The 25,215-nt window shown below is 33.4% G+C and overlaps 1 protein-coding gene across 1 annotated transcript; it reads left to right on the top strand.

Moving 5' to 3' along the window:
- The first annotated feature begins 9,315 nt into the window (after positions 1–9,315).
- On the top strand, positions 9,316–13,788 carry LOC126841612 (uncharacterized). Its single transcript, XM_050578196.1, has one exon. It carries the CDS (start codon positions 9,316–9,318, stop codon positions 13,786–13,788), a length of 4,473 nt encoding a protein of 1,490 aa, XP_050434153.1.
- The last annotated feature ends 11,427 nt before the right edge of the window (positions 13,789–25,215 follow it).

Genomic DNA, 25,215 nt, shown 5'->3' with positions numbered 1-25,215 from the left:
TCGAATTATTGTCATTATTCGGATCGTCAAGGCGCCGGTGTCTTAGGAACCACGGTTTGTTACATATTAAGCAACTCCGTTAGTCTTGGTTGTGTTTTCACATATCATAAATTGTTCGCATAATATATAAATTGTGCATCCTTTGTTTTTTCATTTATACCTATAATAAAAATGAGTGACTTCAAGTCCTTCGACGGACACCTCGCTGAAGCGAAGCCAGCGTTGTCTGGAAAACGTGGAAGGTCGGTTGATGATTAACTATGAAAATGATTATAAAAATTATTTGGTTTTTCTCATGTTTGCAGATCCGACGACGGTGCACCGGATTATTCGCTTCCACCGCCGTTTAAAATGCACAAACCCGTCGACCCACATGCCTCTTGCACGGCTACCATTGCTGAACTAAGAGAACAATTAGCTAAGATGCAACAGTCATCAAAGCAAAAAGATGCGCAAATTTTGACCAAAAACAAATTGGTAAGTAGAAATTTACAGCGCTCCGGTTAGGGCTCGAACGAACGAGGGAGATTCTTTTGTGAAATACCCTGATTTTTTTTTTGTTGATAGATTTTTGATCTGAGAGAAAAACGTTTCGCCGCCGAAACTGAGCTGCGCAAAAAGATGGACTCTGATAAAAAAGGCTACAATAGGCATGTGGAAATGTTGACGAGTAAAATCCAATCACTGCAAAAAGAAGTTGACGCTTTGTCAAAGATATGTCGCAAGCGGAATGCTGCTGCAAAGTCCGGCGATAAGGCGAAATAAATTCCATATTAGGTTACTATGAGTTGTACTATTAAGGTAGTACCCTATTTTATAGTGTCTACCAACGTTATATTGTTTTCTACTTAGATGTACAAGTCCACCATAGTCTGTTACGTGGCCGCCAAGCTGTCGATATCCGGATGTCCTAGTATGTAGTATTAAGTTAAACTTAAGTGTTTCCGAGTCGACATTGGATGCATAAGTCCACCACAGTCTGTTACGTGGTCGCCCAAGCTGTCGATATCCGGATGTCCTAGTCCTACAAACTAGGACTTAAGATTAACTTAATACTACATATTAAGTTGAACTTAAGTGTTCCCGGATCGACATTGGTGTGTCTTTATTTTCTTATACCCATGTTAACTTTGTATAATGGCTCGTACTATAAATAATATTTTGTATGATTTGTATTTAATATTTTCAATTGTTTAATTTGTACTTAATATTTTGAATGTCAATCTTGTTGTATACCTGTACTATAAATAAAATCTTATGTTTTTATGATTTGTAATTCATATTTTCAATTGTGGGCTTTTTTTTTTGCTGTATACACTGTAACTTTTTTAAAACTAGACAAATTCCTTCGAATAGCAACTCTATAAATCACAAATTTTGTCTAGTTTGTCTAGCCTGCGTTATATAACCTTACCGAAGGTCAACTATGAGTATATAAGGTCCAACTACCTGCAAATTATGAAGAGGACTGTTGTTTTTTGGATTCAGATTAAGTGTTGGTTTTTATGCAGTATACCGCCCCAAATTGTATTTTATATTACACACTTTTTTTAACACTAATGCACTAATGTGAAATTATCTTATATAAGATAATCTGCTTCGTGCTAATTTTAATTGTTAGTTTATGAACTTGTAGCTCTAATTTTGTATAAAATATTTCATTATTTTATTACTATGTTCAAATTAAGATATATTTTAATAATAATTAAGTCATGCATGATAATACTTTATTTTATGACTAGATCAAATCTCGTGAACATTTAACATTATGATACTGCTCCTATACTATTATTAAAAAAACACAATTTTTTAAAATCTCCATAAAATGTTATTGTTAAATAACAGGCAACAGCCGGCCGCCAATGGCTATAAACGTTAGTAATATTTAACTATTAAGTAATATATGTAGGTAAAATGTATTGTTTTCTCCATCAGTATACGATTTAATTTTAATTTAAATGTAAGAAACTCAATTTTTCTTTAGAAAATAACAAGAAATTATTATACAGGGTGGGGCAGTAAAACGGATCTATGAAAAGGATTTTTTAGTTGCATTTTATTTTGTACATACATTTTTATACAATTTTTGTACAATATTTTTTATAGGAGTAAAATGACATTTTGGTTTCATTTTTTTCTCCCCTTAGCCACATAACATGAACAACAAAACATTTTGACCTAAAATGGCAATAACGATTTGTAGATTACATATGAAGCCACGTGTCATTTTAAATATTTTTTCTTGATATACCTTCAACATGGGCAATAACACGTTTTGAACTGTAATGACATTGGCACGTTTAGCTTTGGGCTTGGTAATGATATATTTTGGAAAATAAGCACATTTTCATTCTTATTTAACCCATTCAATTTTCCAGAGTATCTTCGGATAGATATTTTATTTTTATTTTCTCACTCTTTTTACAATAAGAACACGTATGGACTTTTTCAATTTTAACAATGGTACGTTATGGAAAAGAGCAACTCACTAATTATAAGTAAACATAAACGACAATTAATGTAGTGGTAAAAACTTACAATTGTTTCTTATTTAAATCCATTTCTTATTCTACGTATACCAATGAGATTGCCGGATGTGAAGATACAGTTTTTTATATCTTGAATTAATAAAAAGAGATCATTTTAACAATAGTAATTATTAAATTCGACCTTGCTGTATCTTAACTTAACTTAACTTTTATAAACACATTTAGCCAGTTTAATATGATTATTTTTATTTTTCATGCCAGTTCTAAATTAGTTGATTTGCTTAAGTCGTTTAAAAAAATTGTTTAAACCTTTTTGGCTGTGATCCTTTTTTTATTGCAAGATGTTGTAACAACCAATCACCGATGTGCCATTTTATGATACTACACTACTACAAATGTAATAGTGATGACATTTAACATTTATCGAATGATAATAGTTGCGTATTATGACAACCTCCAATTTGATTTTAATTCCTGTTTATACAACATAGTGCTATGTTGTACAATACCATATTGTCAATCGATCAATAGAACTTGTCTCGTTTGCTCGATTGTTAACTTTTGTTCCATATAACGTATACGTGAGTTTACTGGCTAATGTCGAAAGCATTCGATTTACTTTTAAGCCATATGGCAAAAACAACGACCACGGATAACGATCCGTCATTTCTGATATTATTTGTGCTGTACATTTCTCTCGTGATGCTCACTTAAAATAAACAACAAAAAGACACAAACGACAAATTGTTATTGTAAACATTTTTACACCGAGTGTAAAATAATACTTAATAACTTAACAAGTAGTCATTAACATTTGGTTATCGACCATTTTCAGTTAAAAAAGCACTTTAATAATTTCTATAGAAAAAAAGTTTATTAAAGTTTTGTTTTTCTATGTTCCAGAAAAGTTAATTTTTATTAAAATCATAATGTACAGCTAATTAGAGAAAAATCCGAGTGAGCCGTAGAAATTACTATTGTGATATAATGACGGTGATGTAGTAAACCCACGTATTGCACATGTGTCCCTATAAGGGCATGTCCTCCTTTGCGTCTATGCATTGTTACTAAGACGTGACCGATGGGTGTCCCCTTCAAATAATTTAATTATACTTTTGTTTTAATTGCATTATTTTATTATATTCGAGTAGAGTGACGGCGTCGAGTAGTCAGTAGTCGATTACCAATAGTAGTGATTGCACTACGCAGTTATTATTATATTAACTTCAAATTTATTATACATTATTATATTGCTAACGTATTAGATTACTTATTGTAATATTAACCAATTACTCTATAATACTTTTCTTATAATTATTATATATATACTACAATTAACTAAAAAGTGTTCAACTTATTAAAACCTACTCCTAGTTTTCCGTTACAAACGTTAGTCGTTTACGGTATTTTGTATGCGGTCATCCGACGGGTGCACTACAGTGATAATTATTATGATTATTGCGTTTGTGTTTCGGAATTGGGCGCCAAAACCAAAATAGGACTCCGACCGGTCACACTACTTATTATGTAGACATTTTGAGGGGAAAAAATGAAAAAAAATTCGCCTGTCGTCAACTAATTTTGGAATAATTGAGTTAAATTAAAAAAAATAAACACCAGTACCTCAATAAACTACAGCACCGACTAAAACGACCATAGGGCACCGGTCTCACTACTTTTCGGTTTACCCAAGGCGGTTATGAATCACAACACGTGTTGGCAATATAGTGACGTTTACCGAAATCGGAGACCACCAGCAAGACGTTTGACGGATTGACTTGTAAGTATACCGTCTTAAAAATAATTGACTTGACCGACGATTGACGGCGGATGAGCACACCGCGGCACACGTGATCCAATAATACATAATATATTTTGTCAGCCAGACACCGCGCAGACTTGTATGTAGACCTGTGTATATATTTCCAAGTATATAAGTACTTGCACAAGACCGGTGACGGGTTAACGTATACAACGATTTGTTTTTGAAAAATCGATCAGGACATGAAAAAAAAACACCATGTAGTCGTCGTGTCGGCGATGATAGCGAAAAATCCTCTAAACAATATTTCCTTATAATAATATTACTATGACGTATCTTAAGACAATCTTAAGATCATGAGCCATCGCGTACCACCGCACAGCTGAAAGAATATTGTGACACACACTGCAAAAGCATAACATGCGATATTACTAAAAAATATATTTGCATAAAAAAACAAACCAGTAAACTTGTGAAATACAAAATCATTTTATTTTACAATATTGTGTAGTTTGTGTTCCAAGTTGTATAAGACGGGTTACACGCCATGGCTGTGGCGTACAGCTGCTTGGAGTATATACAATTATTTTATACAAAAATAATATAAGTTTTGTGAAAATTGTTAATGTATGATAACATTATATGATATGTGAACGTTTCAAATGAATAACGATATAAATTACAATGACACTGACGATTATCCATACTAGAAACAGCGGCACAAATACCATGATAGTCAGAAGTTTCAGCAACAGTGCATAAGAAGTCAATACAAGTAGCAAAGGTGCAATAGCCGTGAGTAAGAGTACCAGTAGGACAATACCAGAAAAAAGCAGCATAATAGCTACTGCACTGACCACAACTCCGTAACACACCTTTGCGAATAGGCCTTTGCCCATTTCTCGGATGCCAGTCAGAATGGTCTTTCCAACAACCTGTTAAATACATTTGAAGAATACAACGATAGAGTTAAATTCAAAAATTAATTTTAAACTTACAAGTTCTGGTTAGTGGGGTAGGTATATAACTGTTAAAAACAAAATAATATGTAAATTTCTAGGAGAAGTTTATTACCTGTGTGTCGACCTGCAGGATCGGCAAATTTGGTTTTCCAAATTCAATAAGTGAAGTTCCGTCAAGGTTTTTGACTTCGGGCAACACCATGACAAAACCAGGGTAGGAAATTATATCTACACTGCAGTGCAAATGGCGGCTGTCCATCGTCAAATTCCAACTGACTTGTTCTTCCTTATATAACTTTTTGAGAGAGGTATTTTATATTTTAATAGATTTCGGAGAAACTTTTAAGCGCAAAATATTTAAATTTCTATGTAAAGTTTAGTACCTGTGTGTCGACCTGCAGGATCGGCAAATTTAGTTTTCCAAATTCAATAAGTGAAGTTCCGTCAAGGTTTTTGATTTCGGGCAACACCATGCCAAAACCCGGGTAGGAAATTATATCTACACTGCAGTGCAAATGGCGGCTGTCCATCGTCAAATTCCAAATGACTTTATGTAGTCCTGATTGGCTCATTGTTCCAACCAACACAACGACCATCAACACAAAAACCGTAAAACACAGGTTATACATATTGTATTAACTGTAAGAAATCCTTCGAAACAGGAAAAATGAGCAAAAACGGTTCGGAGAAATATGTTGTTTAACACTGAAATGGTGCGGTGATACAAATGTAAAACAGTTACGTTATAAACAAGCCGTTTTTAATACACATGTACCTATATTAGTAGTATTTGCCAGCATATATAAATATATAGAATGTTTTATTTTAAATAACATCTGTTCTACTTTTTACCGCGAATAGTTTCGAAGTGTATTTTACACTTGTTGTAGGTATAATATGTTAGACCTATCTTCAGACTTATAAAATCTATAGAAATCACTGTGATAGTCTGACAATCAAAAAATTATCATTACATCCTCATTACTGTACACATATTTATTAAGTATACATTAAAGTCGAAATTCTTAATTATTATTAACAATAATAATATTTTTTTTTTCACAGGTCTAATATATTATGATACACTTGTTTAAATCTAACCTAACCAAATTAGTATACTAAATATTTATATATAAAACGCAGCATTAATGAAAACACATTTATAAGTGTATATTCTACTGCACTTTAGGTACAATGTTAACATTTTTTTTAAGAATATTGTTAAGTGCATTATTATGCATATTATGTCGTTCGTGTACAGTGTATGAACTGTCGGGCTCCAAGTCTAATCTAACATGAAGATATATTATTATATATTTTCTACGGTGTATCCAACTTGATCTGTACATTGCACACTGGAATAAGACGTATAAAGATATCTCGGATGATAAAACCGAATGACACGTGGCCCATCCGTGATTGACGGGTCGTCGATGATTTACTATGGTAAACGCAAGTATAAGCAATGACCGGTATCGGGCGCTTTATGGTACGGTTAGGTTACAGGCAGTCATAGTCATATCAGTCAATAGTGCCCGGCCTGAATAATTGTGAAAAAGTAATTACCGAATCAAAAGCTGCCTGGAATAAAATTAATCATAAAAAAAAAATGCAAATATTGACTTCCAACAATGTACAAACCGAACGATATTATCATCTCTGTACATCAATAGGTAATAGTAAAGTATAAGCAATTTTTCATAAAAATCTTAATTTATAGCTTCAACAATAGTGTATACAGCAATGAGGATACTTAGTATTGATTGCCATTTTTTTATTTTTAGACTATCACAGTCATTTCTTTAGGAAAATTACAAATGTTTTCCCATCAAAACTGCTGTAGTAACATAAAGCATATGTTTAAGTTTTAACTATATTTATTAAACTATCATTTTGTAATAACATATTATATATTCAAATTTATACTATATGTGACATTTTTATATAACTATCATGTTATTATTATTCAATATACAACGCGCGTAGTGTGATATAGAACCTCTTTGAATAATTTCAATAAACTTAAAATACTCTAATAGATAGCGTACATACTCATTTTAGGCGTAACATTTACATAACAATAGGTTCATTAAAGAAGGAGTCAAACACACGACTCGACACGAACTTATCCGAGACGAACTTAACCAACACAGAAACGCACTATTTAACCCAGCCCACAGCGCAGCGAAGCGCAGTTGCTCTCTCACATCTCTCATACAACCTTCCTCTCCTTATTGTGTGGACGCCAAAGTCGGGTAGCTGTTATCAGTCCGCCGCGGCCACCAATATCCTTTCTTTCCTTATTGTGTGGACGCCAAAGTCGGGTAGCTGTTATCAGTCCGCCGCGGCCACCAATATCTTTCCTTTCCTTATTGTGTGGACGCCAAAGTCGGGTAGCTGTTATCAGTCCGCCGCGGCCACCAATAACATTGTTGAGGCTATAACAGGTAATGGAGCGCAATTCTATGCCGGTTATCGCCAATGATACAGATGCCCTCTTATCTTGGTTGTCGCGGCCGTCCACACCACTCCGTCCTACTCCGCACGATCTATACTGGCAATACTACCGGTCAGCTGTTCACACACACACACACACACACACATATACGCACCGGGTTATACTATGTAAACAAATGTGCCACGCCCGTATTATCAGTGTTAGTAGTGCACTTGTTGCATTCTTGAATTTTAAAGTATAATATTAATCTAGACTTTTTTGTGTGTTTTTCTTCAGTGTTTTTTAGTTTTAAGTGTTATTATAGTATTTTTAAGCCATAAGGGCACTGTGATTTTTTATTATTGAGTTGTCATAAGGACAAAAAATTGTTTATTATTGTATTTTTAAGCCATAAGGGCATTATTGAGTTGTCATAAGGACAAAAAACTATTTTAATATTTTTGTTTTGTTGTTCACTTTACTTTGTGTCTAGTATTATTTAGGTTTAGGTAGCAGCCCTGGCCAGCGGTTTGCAGTTCTTCGGTTTGTGAGTACTTTTTATTTATACCATATTTTATTGAGTTTGTTTTATTTGTATTTTAGTTAACTACTGTGAATTATTGGAACATATTTTGATCTCATTTACTAAATACAAGTTAGGGCGATAGACATAAGGTTAATCGTACCATCTATATTGCTAGTTAGCCATAAGGGTTCAATCTAGTCAATATTTGTATTTGTGAATAATTTTTGTTGTTCTAATAACCACCTTAGTTATCAAAATACTTTTAACGTCATAAGCTTTAAGCACTCACTTAACCTTACCTTTTAATCTAGTCATTACTATATTAATTATTTATTTGTGTTTGTGAATTATTATTCACAGACCAGATTAATTTATTATTGTGCCAAAAGGGCAATTAATTTCTTTTTAGTTTACCAATCTTTTTTTTTATACTAATTATTTATTTGTGTTTGTGAATTTTATTCACAATTGTATCTTGAGCCAAAAGGGCTAATTATTTATTTATTACCATTTGTTATATCATTTTATTGAATATTATTATTATTGTTATTATCATCGAGTTTGAGTTTTATTTATTTAGTTTTTAGTTATAGTTTTAAGTTTCCTACACATCCACACTATACACACTAAACACACTTTTGCATCACATAGCTCACTGGTCTTGTGTAGGCGATCCCTCACACTTCCAGTGAGACTATTTACCCCACTAGCCACACAGCACTGATCGGTAAGTGTAAGGCAATTGGTAACCGGGTAAGTGGCCTACTATTGTCCGCCCCCGGCCCGTTCATTTTGGTGACCTCGACGTGATATTTTTTATTTTTTATACCGTTCTAGTGTTCTGTGTTTTGTTGTTCAATTTTGAATTTTATTTTGTGTGTTGAATCATTTCTATTGAGTTATTTTGTGAATTTTAGTAAACTCTTGGAAACGCGTTACCAAATTTAATAGTGTTTTTAATTAAATTTCTTTAGTAAATAAAAAAGTAATAGTAAAATTGAGTGATTTAATTTGAGACTGAGTAACTAACCAATTTGGGTACTTCAATTTCGTTATTATTTTATATTATTTTTTTGTCTTATTTGGTATTTAAAATCTGTGTTTTTCGATATTATTCTGCTTCGTTCTAATTCATCAAAATGGTACTAGACGAAAACGCACAAAAACTGTTGACAGAATTAAAACGAAAACGAGGCGTTGTTAAAGCTTCACTTACGCGCGTTCGAACATTTATTTCAAAATTCGATCCATCCGAACAAGCTTTATCACTACTGGAGTTCAGACAGGAAGAGCTTCCTCAAATAAATCGTAAGTTTGATGGTATTCAATGCGAAATTGAACTTATTGATTCTGATGACACTGAAGAAGCTGAGTTGGAAAGGGATAGATTTGAAAGTGAATATTTTGCAATACGATCACAAATCCAAGAAATTATCAATCAAGAAAAGGGATTAAATACAACGGGCCACAATCAATCGTACGGTGGCACATACGTTCCGGCTCGAGTTCAATTAGCGCCAATTCCTTTACCCAAGTTTGACGGCGATATTCAAAAGTGGTCGTCCTTTTATGACGTCTTTAAAGCTATGGTGCACAATGATGACGCATACTCAGTTGCTCAAAAGTTCTTCTATCTGCGTTCGTGTTTAGAAGGATCAGCATTGGATTTAGTGCGCTCAATTCCTGTTAGTGACGCCAATTACGAAACTGTTGTCAGGCGGTTAATACAAAGATTTGACAATCAAAGCCTGGTGATACAGTCACATATTCAGTCTATACTCGACTGTCCTCAAGTCGAAGAAGCATCCTCTGAGACAATAAACGAATTATACTCCTGTGTATGTACTCAGGTTGCAGCTCTTAAGGCGTTAAATCAACCAGTTGAGCATTGGGACGCATGGTTGATAACAATTGTAACTAGCCGTTTGGATAAGGGGACCGCCCATTCATGGCTGCTGCACCAGAAAAACACTAAATTGCCAAAATATTCGGACCTCGAAACATTTCTTGCTAGTCGATGTGTCGCATTAGAAGCTTCAAGGACCCGATCTAAGCCTACGGGGGGAGCGTCAACGATCTCCAACGTTAAGAAGAGCAATTTGGTGCCAAAAAGGTCCTTGGTAGTTTCCAGTGCAACAGAATCATGTCATTGCTGTTCTGGAAATCACAAGCTGTATTTTTGTGACAAGTTCAAGGGATTTTCATTAGCTGAGCGTCTCTCATTCGTGCGAAAAGAATCACTCTGTTTCAATTGCCTATCACCTAGACACTTATCTAATGCATGCAAGTCAATTTATACTTGTCGTTATTGCAAACGAAGCCATAACACATTGTTGCATTTTGAAAAGCCCAAAGATGTGGCCAAGCCTAAGGCGGACGATGGTACGGTTTCCTCTCCAAATCAAAGCACTGCACTCTTAGCTGGTGATGGCCGAGCTCATGTTTTTCTTGCTACCGCTGTCATTATAGTTCTTGACAAATTTGGAAATAAATGCCAATGTCGAGTTATACTCGACAGTGGCTCACAAATTAATTTCATATCTAAAAGATTGGCAACCTTGCTACAATTACCGGCAAGAAAGACCTGTTTACCAATAAGTGGAATAGGCGCAAAGCAAGTCCAAGCAGCATCGTCCATAAATATTAAGGTGTCATCTCGAGTAAGTGACTATGAAGTGGACCTACTTTGTTATGTATTACCAAATATTGTCTCTGCGTTACAATCATGTGCTGAACCTCAGGGAGGATGGAACATACCATCAGAGCTGATTCCACAACTGGCAGATCCAGATTTTGACAAACATCGGGCAGTTGATCTTCTGATAGGCGGTGGCATATTCTTTGATATTTTGGGCACTGAGCGACGGATGCTTCTGCCTGCAGCCTTGTGCTTGCAAGAGAGCCAATTTGGATGGGTAGTAACTGGTGAATTAGAGGCCACTTGTTTATTAGGGATCAACTCTGTGGGTGAAGCCCTTGAAGAAGATTGGAAGGCATTACTGCTAAGAGAGGATTCAGGTTATGGTCAGACATCTAAGTCAAACTTGAAGAGTTTAGAGGAGACAGAGACTGTTCAGCATTACCACGAAACTGCCATGCGAAACGAAAATGGACGTTTCGTTCTTCGTTTACCGGTCAAGGAAACCGTGCATAAATTGGGAAACAGTATAACAATGGCGACATCACGGTTCTTTAGTGTTGAAAGACGACTGCAACGCGATCAGCATTTGCGCACGGAATACATCAAGTTCATGCAAGAATATTTGGATATGGGACACATGAAATGCGTATCTAATGAAACAACAATCCCGGACAGATCATACTATTTACCACACCATGCAGTGCTGAAGACATCCAGTTTAACAACAAAACTTCGCGTAGTGTTTGACGCTTCAGCAAACAGTTCTTCCGGGTTATCTTTAAATGATGTACTTAAGCGTGGTCCAACAGTGCAAGAAGAGTTATTTGCTATTTTGGCCCGTTTTAGGAAATATCAATACGTGATAACATCAGACATTGAAAAGATGTTCAGACAGATTGAAATCTCAGAGCAAGACTGGGACCTACAACGAATTTTATGGAGAGCGGATCCCAGTAAGACTCTTCAGACCTATCGTTTAAATACTGTCACGTATGGGACAACACCTGCCTCATTTTTATCCACCCAATGCCTTATCAGTCTTGCAGAACAAAATGAGCAAACGTATCCCAGAGCATCAAGTGTCATAAGACAAGACTTCTACATGGACGACTTAATGACTGGCTGTGATACTGAAGCAGAATGTCTCCAATTGCAGCAAGAAGTAAGCACAATACTGGATTCTGCAAAAATGCCATTGCGTAAGTGGTGTTCTAACTCAGAGTCCGTGTTAAAAGGTATTGGAAAAAATGAACAAGACCCACTTTTCACACTGGATATTAGCGATGATGATACTGTCAAATCATTAGGGCTGGGTTGGAAACCATTCATTGATGACTTCCGATTCAATATAATTGCCATTTCTAGAGATACTAAATTAACTAAGCGGACACTGTTATCTCAGTTAAATAGGATATTTGATCCTCTAGGGTTTCTCTCACCAGTCCTCGTTAAAGGAAAAATATTTCTCAAACAACTATGGCAGCTGAAGGTTGACTGGGATTCGCCACTTCAAGAGGAATTGCAAAAACGATGGCGCCTTTATTACTCTGAGTTAGAAAAGCTTAAGGAATTATCTATTCCCCGAAAATGTATTTACAATGCTAACGCCTTAGTTGAGTTACATGGATTCTGTGACGCATCTATGGAAGCCTATGGTGCCTGCATTTATGTTCGTTCATTAGGCTATGACGGGAAATGGCATGCACAGCTTTTGTGTTCAAAGACTCGAGTTGCTCCACTTAAAGGAGTGACTATTCCTAGATTGGAGCTAAATGGAGCAGTACTGTTAGTGCAATTAGCATACAAGGTTGCAGAGTCATGGAAAATAGATGTGCAATCATTTAAACTCTGGACAGATTCCATGATTGTACTCGGTTGGCTGAATAGTGATTCTAGTAGATTAAAGACATACGTGGCTAACAGAGTCGTTCAAATACTTGAGGTATCGACTGCGGAGCAATGGCGACATGTGAGAACCGATGAGAATCCTGCAGACGTTGTCTCTAGAGGTCTAAGGCCACAGGAATTAGTCGACAACAACATATGGTGGACGGGCCCGAGCTGGCTTTCGGAAGACGAGAGTGGTTGGCCACGTATCGCAAACGTAAGGATGGCAGAGGACGACGTGCCTGAACTGCGAACAATTCGGTTAGCTTTAACTGGCATGATAGTGCCAGAAATGGACATGCTACAACATCATTCGGAGTGGAGCCGATTAAAAAGAGCTGTCCACTTAGAGCCTGTGGAAGATCTCACGAGTAGTGCATTTATTGCTAGCCTGCGACGGTTCATGGCACGTCGAGGCAAGTGCACTAAAATCTACAGCGACAACGGCACGAATTTTGTGGGAGCACAAAAAGAGCTAAGTCCTTGTTTAGCTGGTATCGACGACAAGATGGCAAAAGAGGGAGTAGAGTGGCATTTCAACCCACCATCCGCCCCTCATTTCGGTGGTTTGTGGGAGAGCGCAGTAAAGACGACAAAGTTCCACTTAACACGCGTGATAAAGGATGCTCGTCTAACTTTAGGAGAGTTAACCACGTTGTTGTGCCAGGTGGAAGCGTGCGTTAACTCTCGGCCTATGACACCGCTTAACAGTGACCCTTCAGAAGCGGAAGCAATCACCCCAGCTCATTTCTTAATTGGTGGCCCAATGATGATACCACCAGAAGCGAACATACCCGAAGAGGACGTTCAACATCTACGTCGTTGGCGCTTTGTGCAAGGCTTAATGCAAAGCTTCTGGAGGCGATGGCATGCCGAATATCTACCACAACTTCAGGTGCGAGGCAAGTGGACTTACCAGAAAAAGGACCTAGTAGTTGGAGACGTGGTTATTATAAAAGAGGACTGTACTCCACCAACAAAGTGGAAGCTAGGACGAGTAGTGCAACTACACCCAGGGAAAGATGGCACAGTTCGAGTAGTCACATTAAAAACTGCCAATCGAGTCAGAAGACAACCAAGATGAATAGTATTGTGGTTGAAACTTAAGGTTTCAACGGGGGGAGGATGTTGAGGCTATAACAGGTAATGGAGCGCAATTCTATGCCGGTTATCGCCAATGATACAGATGCCCTCTTATCTTGGTTGTCGCGGCCGTCCACACCACTCCGTCCTACTCCGCACGATCTATACTGGCAATACTACCGGTCAGCTGTTCACACACACACACACACACACACATATACGCACCGGGTTATACTATGTAAACAAATGTGCCACGCCCGTATTATCAGTGTTAGTAGTGCACTTGTTGCATTCTTGAATTTTAAAGTATAATATTAATCTAGACTTTTTTGTGTGTTTTTCTTCAGTGTTTTTTAGTTTTAAGTGTTATTATAGTATTTTTAAGCCATAAGGGCACTGTGATTTTTTATTATTGAGTTGTCATAAGGACAAAAAATTGTTTATTATTGTATTTTTAAGCCATAAGGGCATTATTGAGTTGTCATAAGGACAAAAAACTATTTTAATATTTTTGTTTTGTTGTTCACTTTACTTTGTGTCTAGTATTATTTAGGTTTAGGTAGCAGCCCTGGCCAGCGGTTTGCAGTTCTTCGGTTTGTGAGTACTTTTTATTTATACCATATTTTATTGAGTTTGTTTTATTTGTATTTTAGTTAACTACTGTGAATTATTGGAACATATTTTGATCTCATTTACTAAATACAAGTTAGGGCGATAGACATAAGGTTAATCGTACCATCTATATTGCTAGTTAGCCATAAGGGTTCAATCTAGTCAATATTTGTATTTGTGAATAATTTTTGTTGTTCTAATAACCACCTTAGTTATCAAAATACTTTTAACGTCATAAGCTTTAAGCACTCACTTAACCTTACCTTTTAATCTAGTCATTACTATATTAATTATTTATTTGTGTTTGTGAATTATTATTCACAGACCAGATTAATTTATTATTGTGCCAAAAGGGCAATTAATTTCTTTTTAGTTTACCAATCTTTTTTTTTATACTAATTATTTATTTGTGTTTGTGAATTTTATTCACAATTGTATCTTGAGCCAAAAGGGCTAATTATTTATTTATTACCATTTGTTATATCATTTTATTGAATATTATTATTATTGTTATTATCATCGAGTTTGAGTTTTATTTATTTAGTTTTTAGTTATAGTTTTAAGTTTCCTACACATCCACACTATACACACTAAACACACTTTTGCATCACATAGCTCACTGGTCTTGTGTAGGCGATCCCTCACACTTCCAGTGAGACTATTTACCCCACTAGCCACACAGCACTGATCGGTAAGTGTAAGGCAATTGGTAACCGGGTAAGTGGCCTACTATTGTCCGCCCCCGGCCCGTTCAAACATAATCCTTCCTTATTTTCCTTACACATACATACGCCGAGTCCGTAGCGATATATATATAAAAATACTATATTCATTACAATTCAATTACTTAAAACCGTACGAGTTTCTTATCACACACGTGTCATTATTAAGCAATAAAAACACTGTTGTTCTTTCGTTCATACATATACCTATACCTATACCTCTTAAAAGTGTCGTTAAAGGTCATTAATTCTAGCGGTCGAACAATCCTATTACACCCATGTGACTATTTTTGGTCAGCAAGGAATGTAGTCGGCTTATAATAACTCAGTAGACGTTGTTATTTCTGACAAGCGCATTGATTATTATAAAACCATTGGTAGACCGTGTACTGAATTACACTTTAACGAGAAACAGATGGTCGTAAGATAACGTTAAAACACCAGTGTCTGAAATATTTTATGAATGAAAACATTCGTGTTAAAACAACGTTCATTTCGACATATTAAGATCACATACTCAAGGAATATCGACAAGGTCATAGAGCTTCGAGTAACTCCACGACAAGGTATGTACTATATACAATATTATAACACTGTGTAATAGTAAGTCTAGAGGCAGGAAGTGAGCCCTTGTAGTAAACATACACACATGCACACCCCGATTAAGAGACGTTTACACACTTATTTAAAATATCCATTCACCGCCGCTTCCCCGTGCTTTTCTTCTATTACAGTATGATTGTTGATGTAAAATATTTCAAGATGCATTTTCAATATTTTTTGTACTGTAATTCGAATATTACACTTTGGTTAGATTAGATTAACTTATAATTTGTGCTATTCATTCTATTATAACTAATTTAGGTACATTTCATTTGTTTTTTACTATCGAGTTCACAGGATACACAAACATATAATTTTTCTACAATTTTGGACTTTTGACAAACCAGCAGACCTCTTTAGTATACCGCGTGTACCTTTCATGATTAAATTCTAATTCTAATTCTAAACGTACAATACCAAATACTGACATAGATATGATTTCTCAACAGATTACGATTCTAATGACCAATATCTAGACATATTATATAGTATAGGTACTACACTTAAACAAGTTTTGTTTCGCAAAACACCATACCACACATTTAGCCGACTGACCTCTAAACATTTCTTTCTGTTTTATACCATTGCTTACCAAGCCCGTAAAGTAAGCAACACCACATACTTGATTTTCAACATATCATTCAAATAAAAAAAAAATTGTTTTTAAATTGATATTACATAATGAAAAATAAAATTATATTGAAAATTTTAATGATCATTTAGTAGGATGAACTATTGGTTAGCCATCTAAAAAAATATCAATTAATGGATTAAAAAATATGAATGTATATTAATTTATCTATTACATAGAAAATATGTCACTGGATAAGTATAAAATAATATAGGTATTTGATTTGATGCACTGAATATTTTTATTATTATATTATGTAACTCACCAGATCTAAAAACTTAAAAGGTTTGCATCGAGACATTTTATTTAACCTCTCTTTGGACGTTTTTATAAGCACTGTCATGAAATAGTCAATAAAAAATCCAAATAATGTTTTTATCACGCTTCACTTCTTTCCCTTTTAAGTTTTATTATATACAGATTGACCTCTAGACATTACATTCATGTTTTTTACTCTTGAGTTCTTAAACACTTGAACTTCTGTTAAACCACCAGACCTTTAATATACATATTTAATGCATTATGCTGATATTTACATTCTAAACGTACAGTACGTCATTATCGGGTAATGGCATAGAAGGTGATTTCTGAACAAATAAGGATTTTAATTCAACCAATATCAAGACATAACGTACTACGTTTGATACATTTTTGTTATAGGTATCTACAATACACCAGACATTCGATATTTTAGCCTATCGGCTTCTAGACATTACGTTCTCTTTTAAACCATCGCTTACTAAACCTTTAAGTAATGATAATAATATTTTGTATTATCATCATAGCAGCAGTTATCAACCTACTTGTACCATGGTTTTTGATTGTTGTAGTTAAATAGCCATTCGTTAGCCGCTGTCAATATAGGGCTGTCAACTTACCTGTCATGACGGTGTGTAAGGAATGAAAATAAAAATTTTCCAAGCATTGAAAAATGTAGTAAAACTTATACCTAAAAAAAAAGGAAAAAATGTTTTTTCAAAATATTCATATTTTCCGAGAAAATGAGTTTCACTCTGTATATTCTGTAACAGGTTTAAAATATGAAAACCTACATTTTCATACGAACAATGATTAAATTTAATAGTTGTATGGTTGCAATAAATACGATAAATATTCTATTAAAGTTCAAAGTTGTATACTTATATTATGATTTTTCCTTAAGAGGGCGTCTCTTTCAATATTATAATAGGTGCTGTTACTCTAAAACCAAAATTAATCGAGATATTTTCAGTCTGCTTAAACATGTAGAGATGAAAAAACATTTTTAAATCGCTTTCAAGGATGCTGTGATAGTCCAAAAAATAAATTAACTACCAAAATAGAGTCTTAGTTATTGAACTAATAGTTACACATCACAGTTTGACCTTTAAATTAAGATTTTGTAAAAAATTGCCTATACTTTACTCCTTAAAAATAGGCGTTGCGATGCCTTCTTAAGATTTGGATGGTTGCTCAAAACTTATTAAAAGTCATTAACTTAAACGCGGCTGCTAGAAGTTTTGACATTGTATTAGGTTAGGTTAGGTTATATAAGAAAAACTGTTATAAATGGAAAAGAAAATTTGACTTTTTTTTTAACTGTATAATCGTTTGCTTTATTTTTTGGTTATAGGTATCGAAGCACCTCAGATAAACGAAGGTAACCACTAATCACAGTTTTACATGCATATTATAGAGGTATAGCTTGGTTAATTATGAACAAGTTCAACCAAAAGGGGGCAAGTTTTTGTTTTAGAATTTCTGTAAGACTAGTCTCATTGCTACGCTCAAAAAATAGAAATAAAAAAACAATTTTCAGGGTGAGGTTTTATTATATATTTTAGGCTAATCATAACGTATAATGGTTATGCACTAATAAAAATGTATTCTAAAAAAATTAATTTGTTCAAAGTTCTATAAAAATTTGGAACTAATCGACGGTAATACCTAAAGTTGGAGTATTTAACATTTAGAATTTCCTCTCAATAAAGTAGCTTTTAGGTACTAATGATAAGTTGTACAAAAATTGGCAAAATTGTAGTTCTTTAAAATGTAATTCAACTATATCACGCTACTAGCAACAAGATATTTTTAAACTTGTTTTTATTATTTTGTTTTTAAGCCGATTTTAATGACACTAATCTGACAAATTTGAGATGAAAAAGAAGACTATCAACTCTCCCAGCTATAAAAAAATTAATCCGTACTGTAATAAGTAAATATGCATATCAAATTTGTTTATCATTTTATGTATAATTTTCTGTATACATTAATCAATTAATAATAATACAACTATGGAGCGTTAACAACGTGGATACTGGATTTTTCTTAAAATACACTTAATTCAAAGATGCATTACACAGTAACATAAAGATGAGACTTTATCTTTTAATATCGAATGAGCTAAATTTAATTTTTTTGTATTTTTTAGGTGAAAAAGATCCAGATTTTGCAATTTATCTCAACATGTGTCGTTTAATAGGGTTATTCAGAGCAATTGAAAATCCAACTTCTGGTACCGATGGTGTAAAATGTTGTATATCGGCTATAAACCGCATATACTTCAAATACAGATACTTTGATGGAAATTTAAAAAACTAACGACGATAGAAAAATTTAATTTTTTACTGCTTTTATATCGAGTTAAAAATAGTTGTTCTGATTTGGAAAAATAAAGTCACTAATCTTTTAACGTATAAGGGATAAAGTTAAGAATTTTCACAGTATTGAAATAAATAGTAAAATATGAACCAAAAAGAATACGAAATCACGGTTTTTCAGAATATTAATATTTTCCTAGAAATAAAGTGACTTGTTATTATTGTAGACAGACGATCAACTTTGTACTTACCAAAGTACAAAAATAGAATATTATGCACATTCTTCAAAAAGGTTTTTTTTTAGAATAATTATCACACATTTATTTATAAAAATCATTATTTCTGAACCGATGATTTCCCCGGCCGTAGGATATTACTAAAATAAACTTGAGTGTCACTGGGCTTCTATCATACCAATAGATTATTTCAAATCACCATTGACAATGATTAATATTTTTTTTTGGGGATTTCAAAATTGTAATAGATTTGTTATGTACAGCCTCAACCGAGCGTTGGCTTTCTTATAAGTCTGAAGATAGGTCTAACATATTATACCTACAACAAGTAAAAAATACACTTCGAAACTTTTAACGGTAAAAAGTAGAACATATGTTTTTAAAAAAAAACATTGTATATATTTATATATGCTGGCAAATACTATTAATATAGGTAACATGTGTATTACAAACGGCTTGTTTATAACGTAACTGTTATTACATTGGTATCACCGCACCATTTCAGTGTAAAACAACATATTTCTCCGAACCGTTTTTGCTCATTTTTCCTGTTTCGAAGGATTTCTTACACCTAATACAATATGTATGAACTGTATTTTACGGTTTTTGTGTTGATGATCGTTGTGTTGATTGGAACAATGAGCCAATCAGGACTACATAAAGTCATTTGGAATTTAACGATGGACAGCCGCCATTTACACTGCAGTGTAGATATGATTTCCTACCCGGGTTTTGGCATGGTGTTGCCCGAAGTCAAAAACCTTGACAGAACTTCACTTATTGAATTTGGAAAACCAAATTTGCCGATCCTGCAGGTCGACACACAGGTAATAAACTTCTCATAGAAATTTAAATATTTTGCGCTTAAAAGTTTCTCCGAAATCTATTAAAATATAAAATACCTCTCTCAAAAAGTTATATAAGGAAGAACAAGTCAGTTGGAATTTGACGATGGACAGCCGCCATTTACACTGCAGTGTAGATATGATTTCCTGCCCGGGTTTTGGCATGGTGTTGCCCGAAGTCAAAAACCTTGACAGAACTTCACTTATTGAATTTGGAAAACCAAATTTGCCGATCCTGCAAGTCGACACACAGGTAATAAACTTCTCATAGAAATTTAAATATTTTGTGCTTAAAAGTTTCTCCGAAATCTATTAAAACATAAAATACCTCTCTCAAAAAGTTATATAAGGAAGAACAAGTCAGTTGGAATTTGACGATGGACAGCCGCCATTTGCACTGCAGTGTACATATGATTTCCTACCCGGGTTATGGCATGGTGTTGCCCAAAGTCAAAAACCTTGACAGAACTTCACTTATTGAATTTGGAAAACCAAATTTGCCGATCCTGCAGGTCGACACACAGGTAATAAACTTCTCATAGAAATTTACATATTATTTTGTTTTTAACAGTTATATACCTACCCCACCGATCAGAACTTGTAAGTTTAAAATTAATTGTTGAATTTAACTCTATCGCTGTATTCTTTAAATGTATTTAACAGGTTGTTGGAACGACCTTTCTGACTGGCATCCGAGAAATGGGCAAAGACCTATTCGCAAAGGTGTGTTACGGAGTTGTGGTCAGTGCAGTAGCTATTGTGCTGATTTTTGCTAGTATTGTCATACTGGTACTCTTACTCACGGCTATTGCACCTTTGATACTTATATTGACTTCTTATGCACTGTTGCTGAAACTACTGACTATCATGGTATTTCTGCCGCTGTTTCTAGTATGGATAATCGTCAGTGTCATTGTAATTTATATCGTTATTCATTTGAAACGTTCACATATCATATAATGTTATCATACATTAACAATTTTCACATAACTTATATTATTTTTGTATATAATAATTGTATATACTCCAAGCAGCTGTACACCACAGCCATGGTGCGTAACCCGTCTTATACACATATACAACACTTATACAATCATAAAATGATTTTGTATTTCACAAGTTTACTGGTTTGTGATTTACGCAAATATATTTTGTAGAAATATCGCATGTTATCGGATCGTTTTTATTAATACCGCTATACAACAGAACATATGTAGTGAAGCTATTTTTAGATACCGTCGACAATTACTTTTAACTCAATACTTTTACTGACATTTGAAAAAAACGCTTTTACATTCGCTCCGCTTAACCCTGTATCACGTGGTGGCGGTTAGGTTAGTATTAAAACCGTAAATTAAAAAACATCTTGCCCTGTTTATATTAAAGATTTTATTAGAAAACAACTCTAAGCAAACGAAACTCGATTTGTTACAACAACTTTTTTAAATCGTTGTTTACCCAAAGTAATTGCTTTTGCAGTGTATGTCACAATATTCTTTCAGCTGTGCGGTAGTACGCGACGGCCCATGATCTTAAGATTGTCCTAAGATACGTCATAGTAATATTATTATAAGGAAATATTGTTTAGAGGACGACGGACAGTGTTTTCAATCTTATCGTAGCTGGCCAAAAATAGAATTTTACTATAATTTGATATTATTTTTAAGTATAATTATTGTACACTTCATAAGTTTTAGAAATCGAAATTACCACTTGATAACGTTTTATTGACTTTTATACTACGCGTATACTGCATAACTATATCACAAAAATGTAGAAATCGTTTATCTCTTTTTTGGAAATACTCATTAGACGTTGTGAGATAATTATTTTTATTTACCGTACTAGAATTTTTTTTTATTTTTCAAAAAATGGAGATCAATAAAATTGGTAAAGCATTGCTAAAATTACGATTTTGAGCGACGCGGTGCATATATTAGTGTTATTTATGAAAGGGTAATTGTTTATATAATGTAAAACGCAGTATTAAAACCTATGTTTCTTAAATCAAATAGCATGGCAAAAAAAATTAGGGATTATTAGAGGTTGTAACTTAATATGGTCATGTTCTAAATTTTCTCCTCTATAAAATCTACTAACAAGGGGAGGTCACAGTGATGGCGTGACGGATTTTCTTCAAATTGCGAATAAATGTTATTTATGAGAAATAAAAAGACCTATTTTCAAGCGTTTGTGCCAATGCGTCCTAATTCCAGAGATAATCAACTTTGAAATTTACATATTTTTTTGGTTAATCTTAAATAGACCTATTTTACACGTGTCTGAAAAACTAAATGTGGTGCTGTCGAGCGTGATCGGTGCTCGAGAGTGCGCGGTACCGGGTTCAACCCTGGCTACTACCGCCGCTGCACTTTTGCATTTTTTTACAACTTTTTTTTAACTTTTATGGTAATTTATATTGCAAGAAGTCTAAAAACTTATAAAATATTTATATTTTATTACTACTGAATACATTTTTACCCTTAAAAGTACTTGATAACCTATAAAAGCCCAAGGTACATATTGTACACTTTTTAGATTATACAAAAGTTACCTGACTTTAATATTGTTCAGATAGCGTATATTGTTATTTTTTAATTGTATCATTGTGGGAGAACTTGGTTAAGGACAATAAATATGTCATTACATAAATTACAGATTGGTAATCATAATCATAACACATATGACATATCTTAACTCCATACATCCCACCCGGGTCGTAATTTTCCCAATGAAGATAAATTATAATATCACCATCAACATTAATACACTACATTGCTTAACAGAGTATAAATGTATATTTTTTAGTTGTAAAAAAATTAATAACCAATAACTATTATAGAAAAATGGAAAAAAATTATTTTTTTAGTCGTACAACTTTACAGGTTAAATTGCACTTTACAATAGTGCAGTAAACAAAAAAAAATTGTTATTCAATTATCAGTACGAGAAGTATAATAAATGACGAAAAACCGAATGGAATATATGTTATCAAGTACTTTTAAGGGTAAAAATGTGTTCAGTAGTAATAAAATATAAATATTTTATAAGTTTTTAGACTTCTTGCAATAGAAATTACCATAAAAGTTTAAAAAAAGTTGTAAAAAAATGCAAAAAGTGCAGCGGCGGTAGCCAGGGTTGAACCCGGTACCGCGCACTCCCGAGCACCGTAAAATAGGTCTATTTAAGATTAACCAAAAAAATATGTTAATTTCAAAGTTGATTATCTCTGGAATTAGGACGCATTGGTACAAACGCTCGAATAAGGGTCTTTTTATTTCTCATAAATAACATTTATTCGCAATTTGAAGAAAATCCGTCTCGCCATCACTGTGACCTCCCCTTGTAAATTAGAAATGTCGTATCTCGCCGCTTTTGGAAAATAATGACATAAATAAATGAAATGTGATAGTAATTTTAAATTTTTTCTGTAATATTAGATGAATGTAATCAAAAGAAGTCCTTTATAAAAAATGTAGATTTGTTTGATGTTTTGCGGGTTCGAGGTACCTTAACATTAGTTAACGAATTACAAAATATTCTCTGTCAATACATAAAAAATAATCTGTACGATTGTAACAATATAAAACTGCAATGGGACCAGACAGCAGATAATTTTGAAAGATATCTTGAGCAAAAGCTCTTAGGATTTTGTAGCACGGTAAAATCAAAATGGAATGCATCTAATCGTACCTTAAAAACTTTTTTAAATAATAAGAGTGGTTGGAACTAGAATTTAACTTTAAAAAAGGAAATATTATGAATATTAGAAAAAGAATATATTATAAACATTATATAACGAATTTTGACCAGCTAAAATAGCAATTGAAAACACTTTGCGACGTCGTGGTGTTTTTTTCCAACCTACTGTTTGAACTCTTATAACATTAAAAATAGTAGTTCAAAACTGGTTATCAACCACTCAACATTTTTAGTACACTATCCTCAAAAGGTTAATGAAATGTATGGGTTACCATTTAAGTTTCAAAAGCTTGAAAACAAAAATAAATTAAGATAAAATACATAAAAAGGAATTTCGCAGCCGGATTTGGCTGCGAAATTCCGTTTTATGTATTTTAACACGATATGGTATTTTTTAAAAATAAATACAATTTTAATACGAATTTTCAAAACATATTTTTTTCGTAGCTTACATGCATAGCTCGTGTAGGTACAAAAACACCAAAGGTTGTAATGTACAATACGTAGGTTATTGTAAATATTGTTAACTTTTATATTATTATAAACCACAACAGCGTTACAAGTAAAGCATGATTTTGTAGATAATATCTATATTATATTACTATTGAAATGTATACTTGCTAAATGATTTGTTCTTATGGTATAAACATTTTTTACCCTTCGGAAAACCCCAAAAAATTCGACAATGGTTGGATTGAGCAGACATTTATGAGCATAGAAAATTCGTTTATATAAGAGACATTTTTAATTGGAATGCAATGGATTGCCAAAAGGCATAATATATAAATCAAAATTCTTTTAATTTTTAAATTAATATCTAGATAAACAATGTATGACATAACAATGTATTTTGAAATTATTATTTTGATGATTGTTCTATCCTATAAAAAATGTTCTACTATTTACACCGAATACAATATATGTTATTATGGTAAAACTTGTTTTTTATCAAAATATGTTTTACTTTACTTTACGCCAAAGTGTTGTTTACAAAATAGCAAAAGCGTTCTACAGCAAACTAAAATTCTTAAAAACATACTGTTGTATGATAAAACATAATTTACATTATTAGCTTATTATTCTTCAAGAATGCACTATAAATACAACTTACAAATCGATAAGAAAATCACTTTTATACTTTTTAACTGAAATTTAAACACCTATTTTATAGTATTAAAAATTACAAAAAAACAGAATATGAATATAAAATACATTTTGGTTTTGTGTTTTACTATAAATTTCTTGGTTCAAACTGTTGCGTTCAGAATTACTGCAGTCGATGAGATAAGAATCATACAAACGGTTATCATCTTGTAAATTTTATTTTATTTTTTTTTAATTAAAATTATGTCTAATACATTTTCTAATACATTTTTTATTTAGTTCCCCTTGTATGTACATTTTTTCAATTTTACCTAGAATTTGGTAGCAAGTTTTGTTATTGCAATCATTCAAATAATATGTTATCTAAATAATCATCTAGATAACAAATAAATAA

This window comes from Adelges cooleyi, unplaced genomic scaffold, assembly GCF_023614345.1.
Source record: "Adelges cooleyi isolate 19-005CV unplaced genomic scaffold, UGA_ACOO_1.1 ACOO_flye_CR_arks_rails_tigmint_CR_PRNA_398, whole genome shotgun sequence".
Lineage (NCBI taxonomy): Eukaryota > Metazoa > Arthropoda > Insecta > Hemiptera > Adelgidae > Adelges > Adelges cooleyi.
The sequence above is the reverse complement of the archived record's forward strand: the minus strand, read 5'-3'. Positions and strand labels throughout refer to the sequence as shown.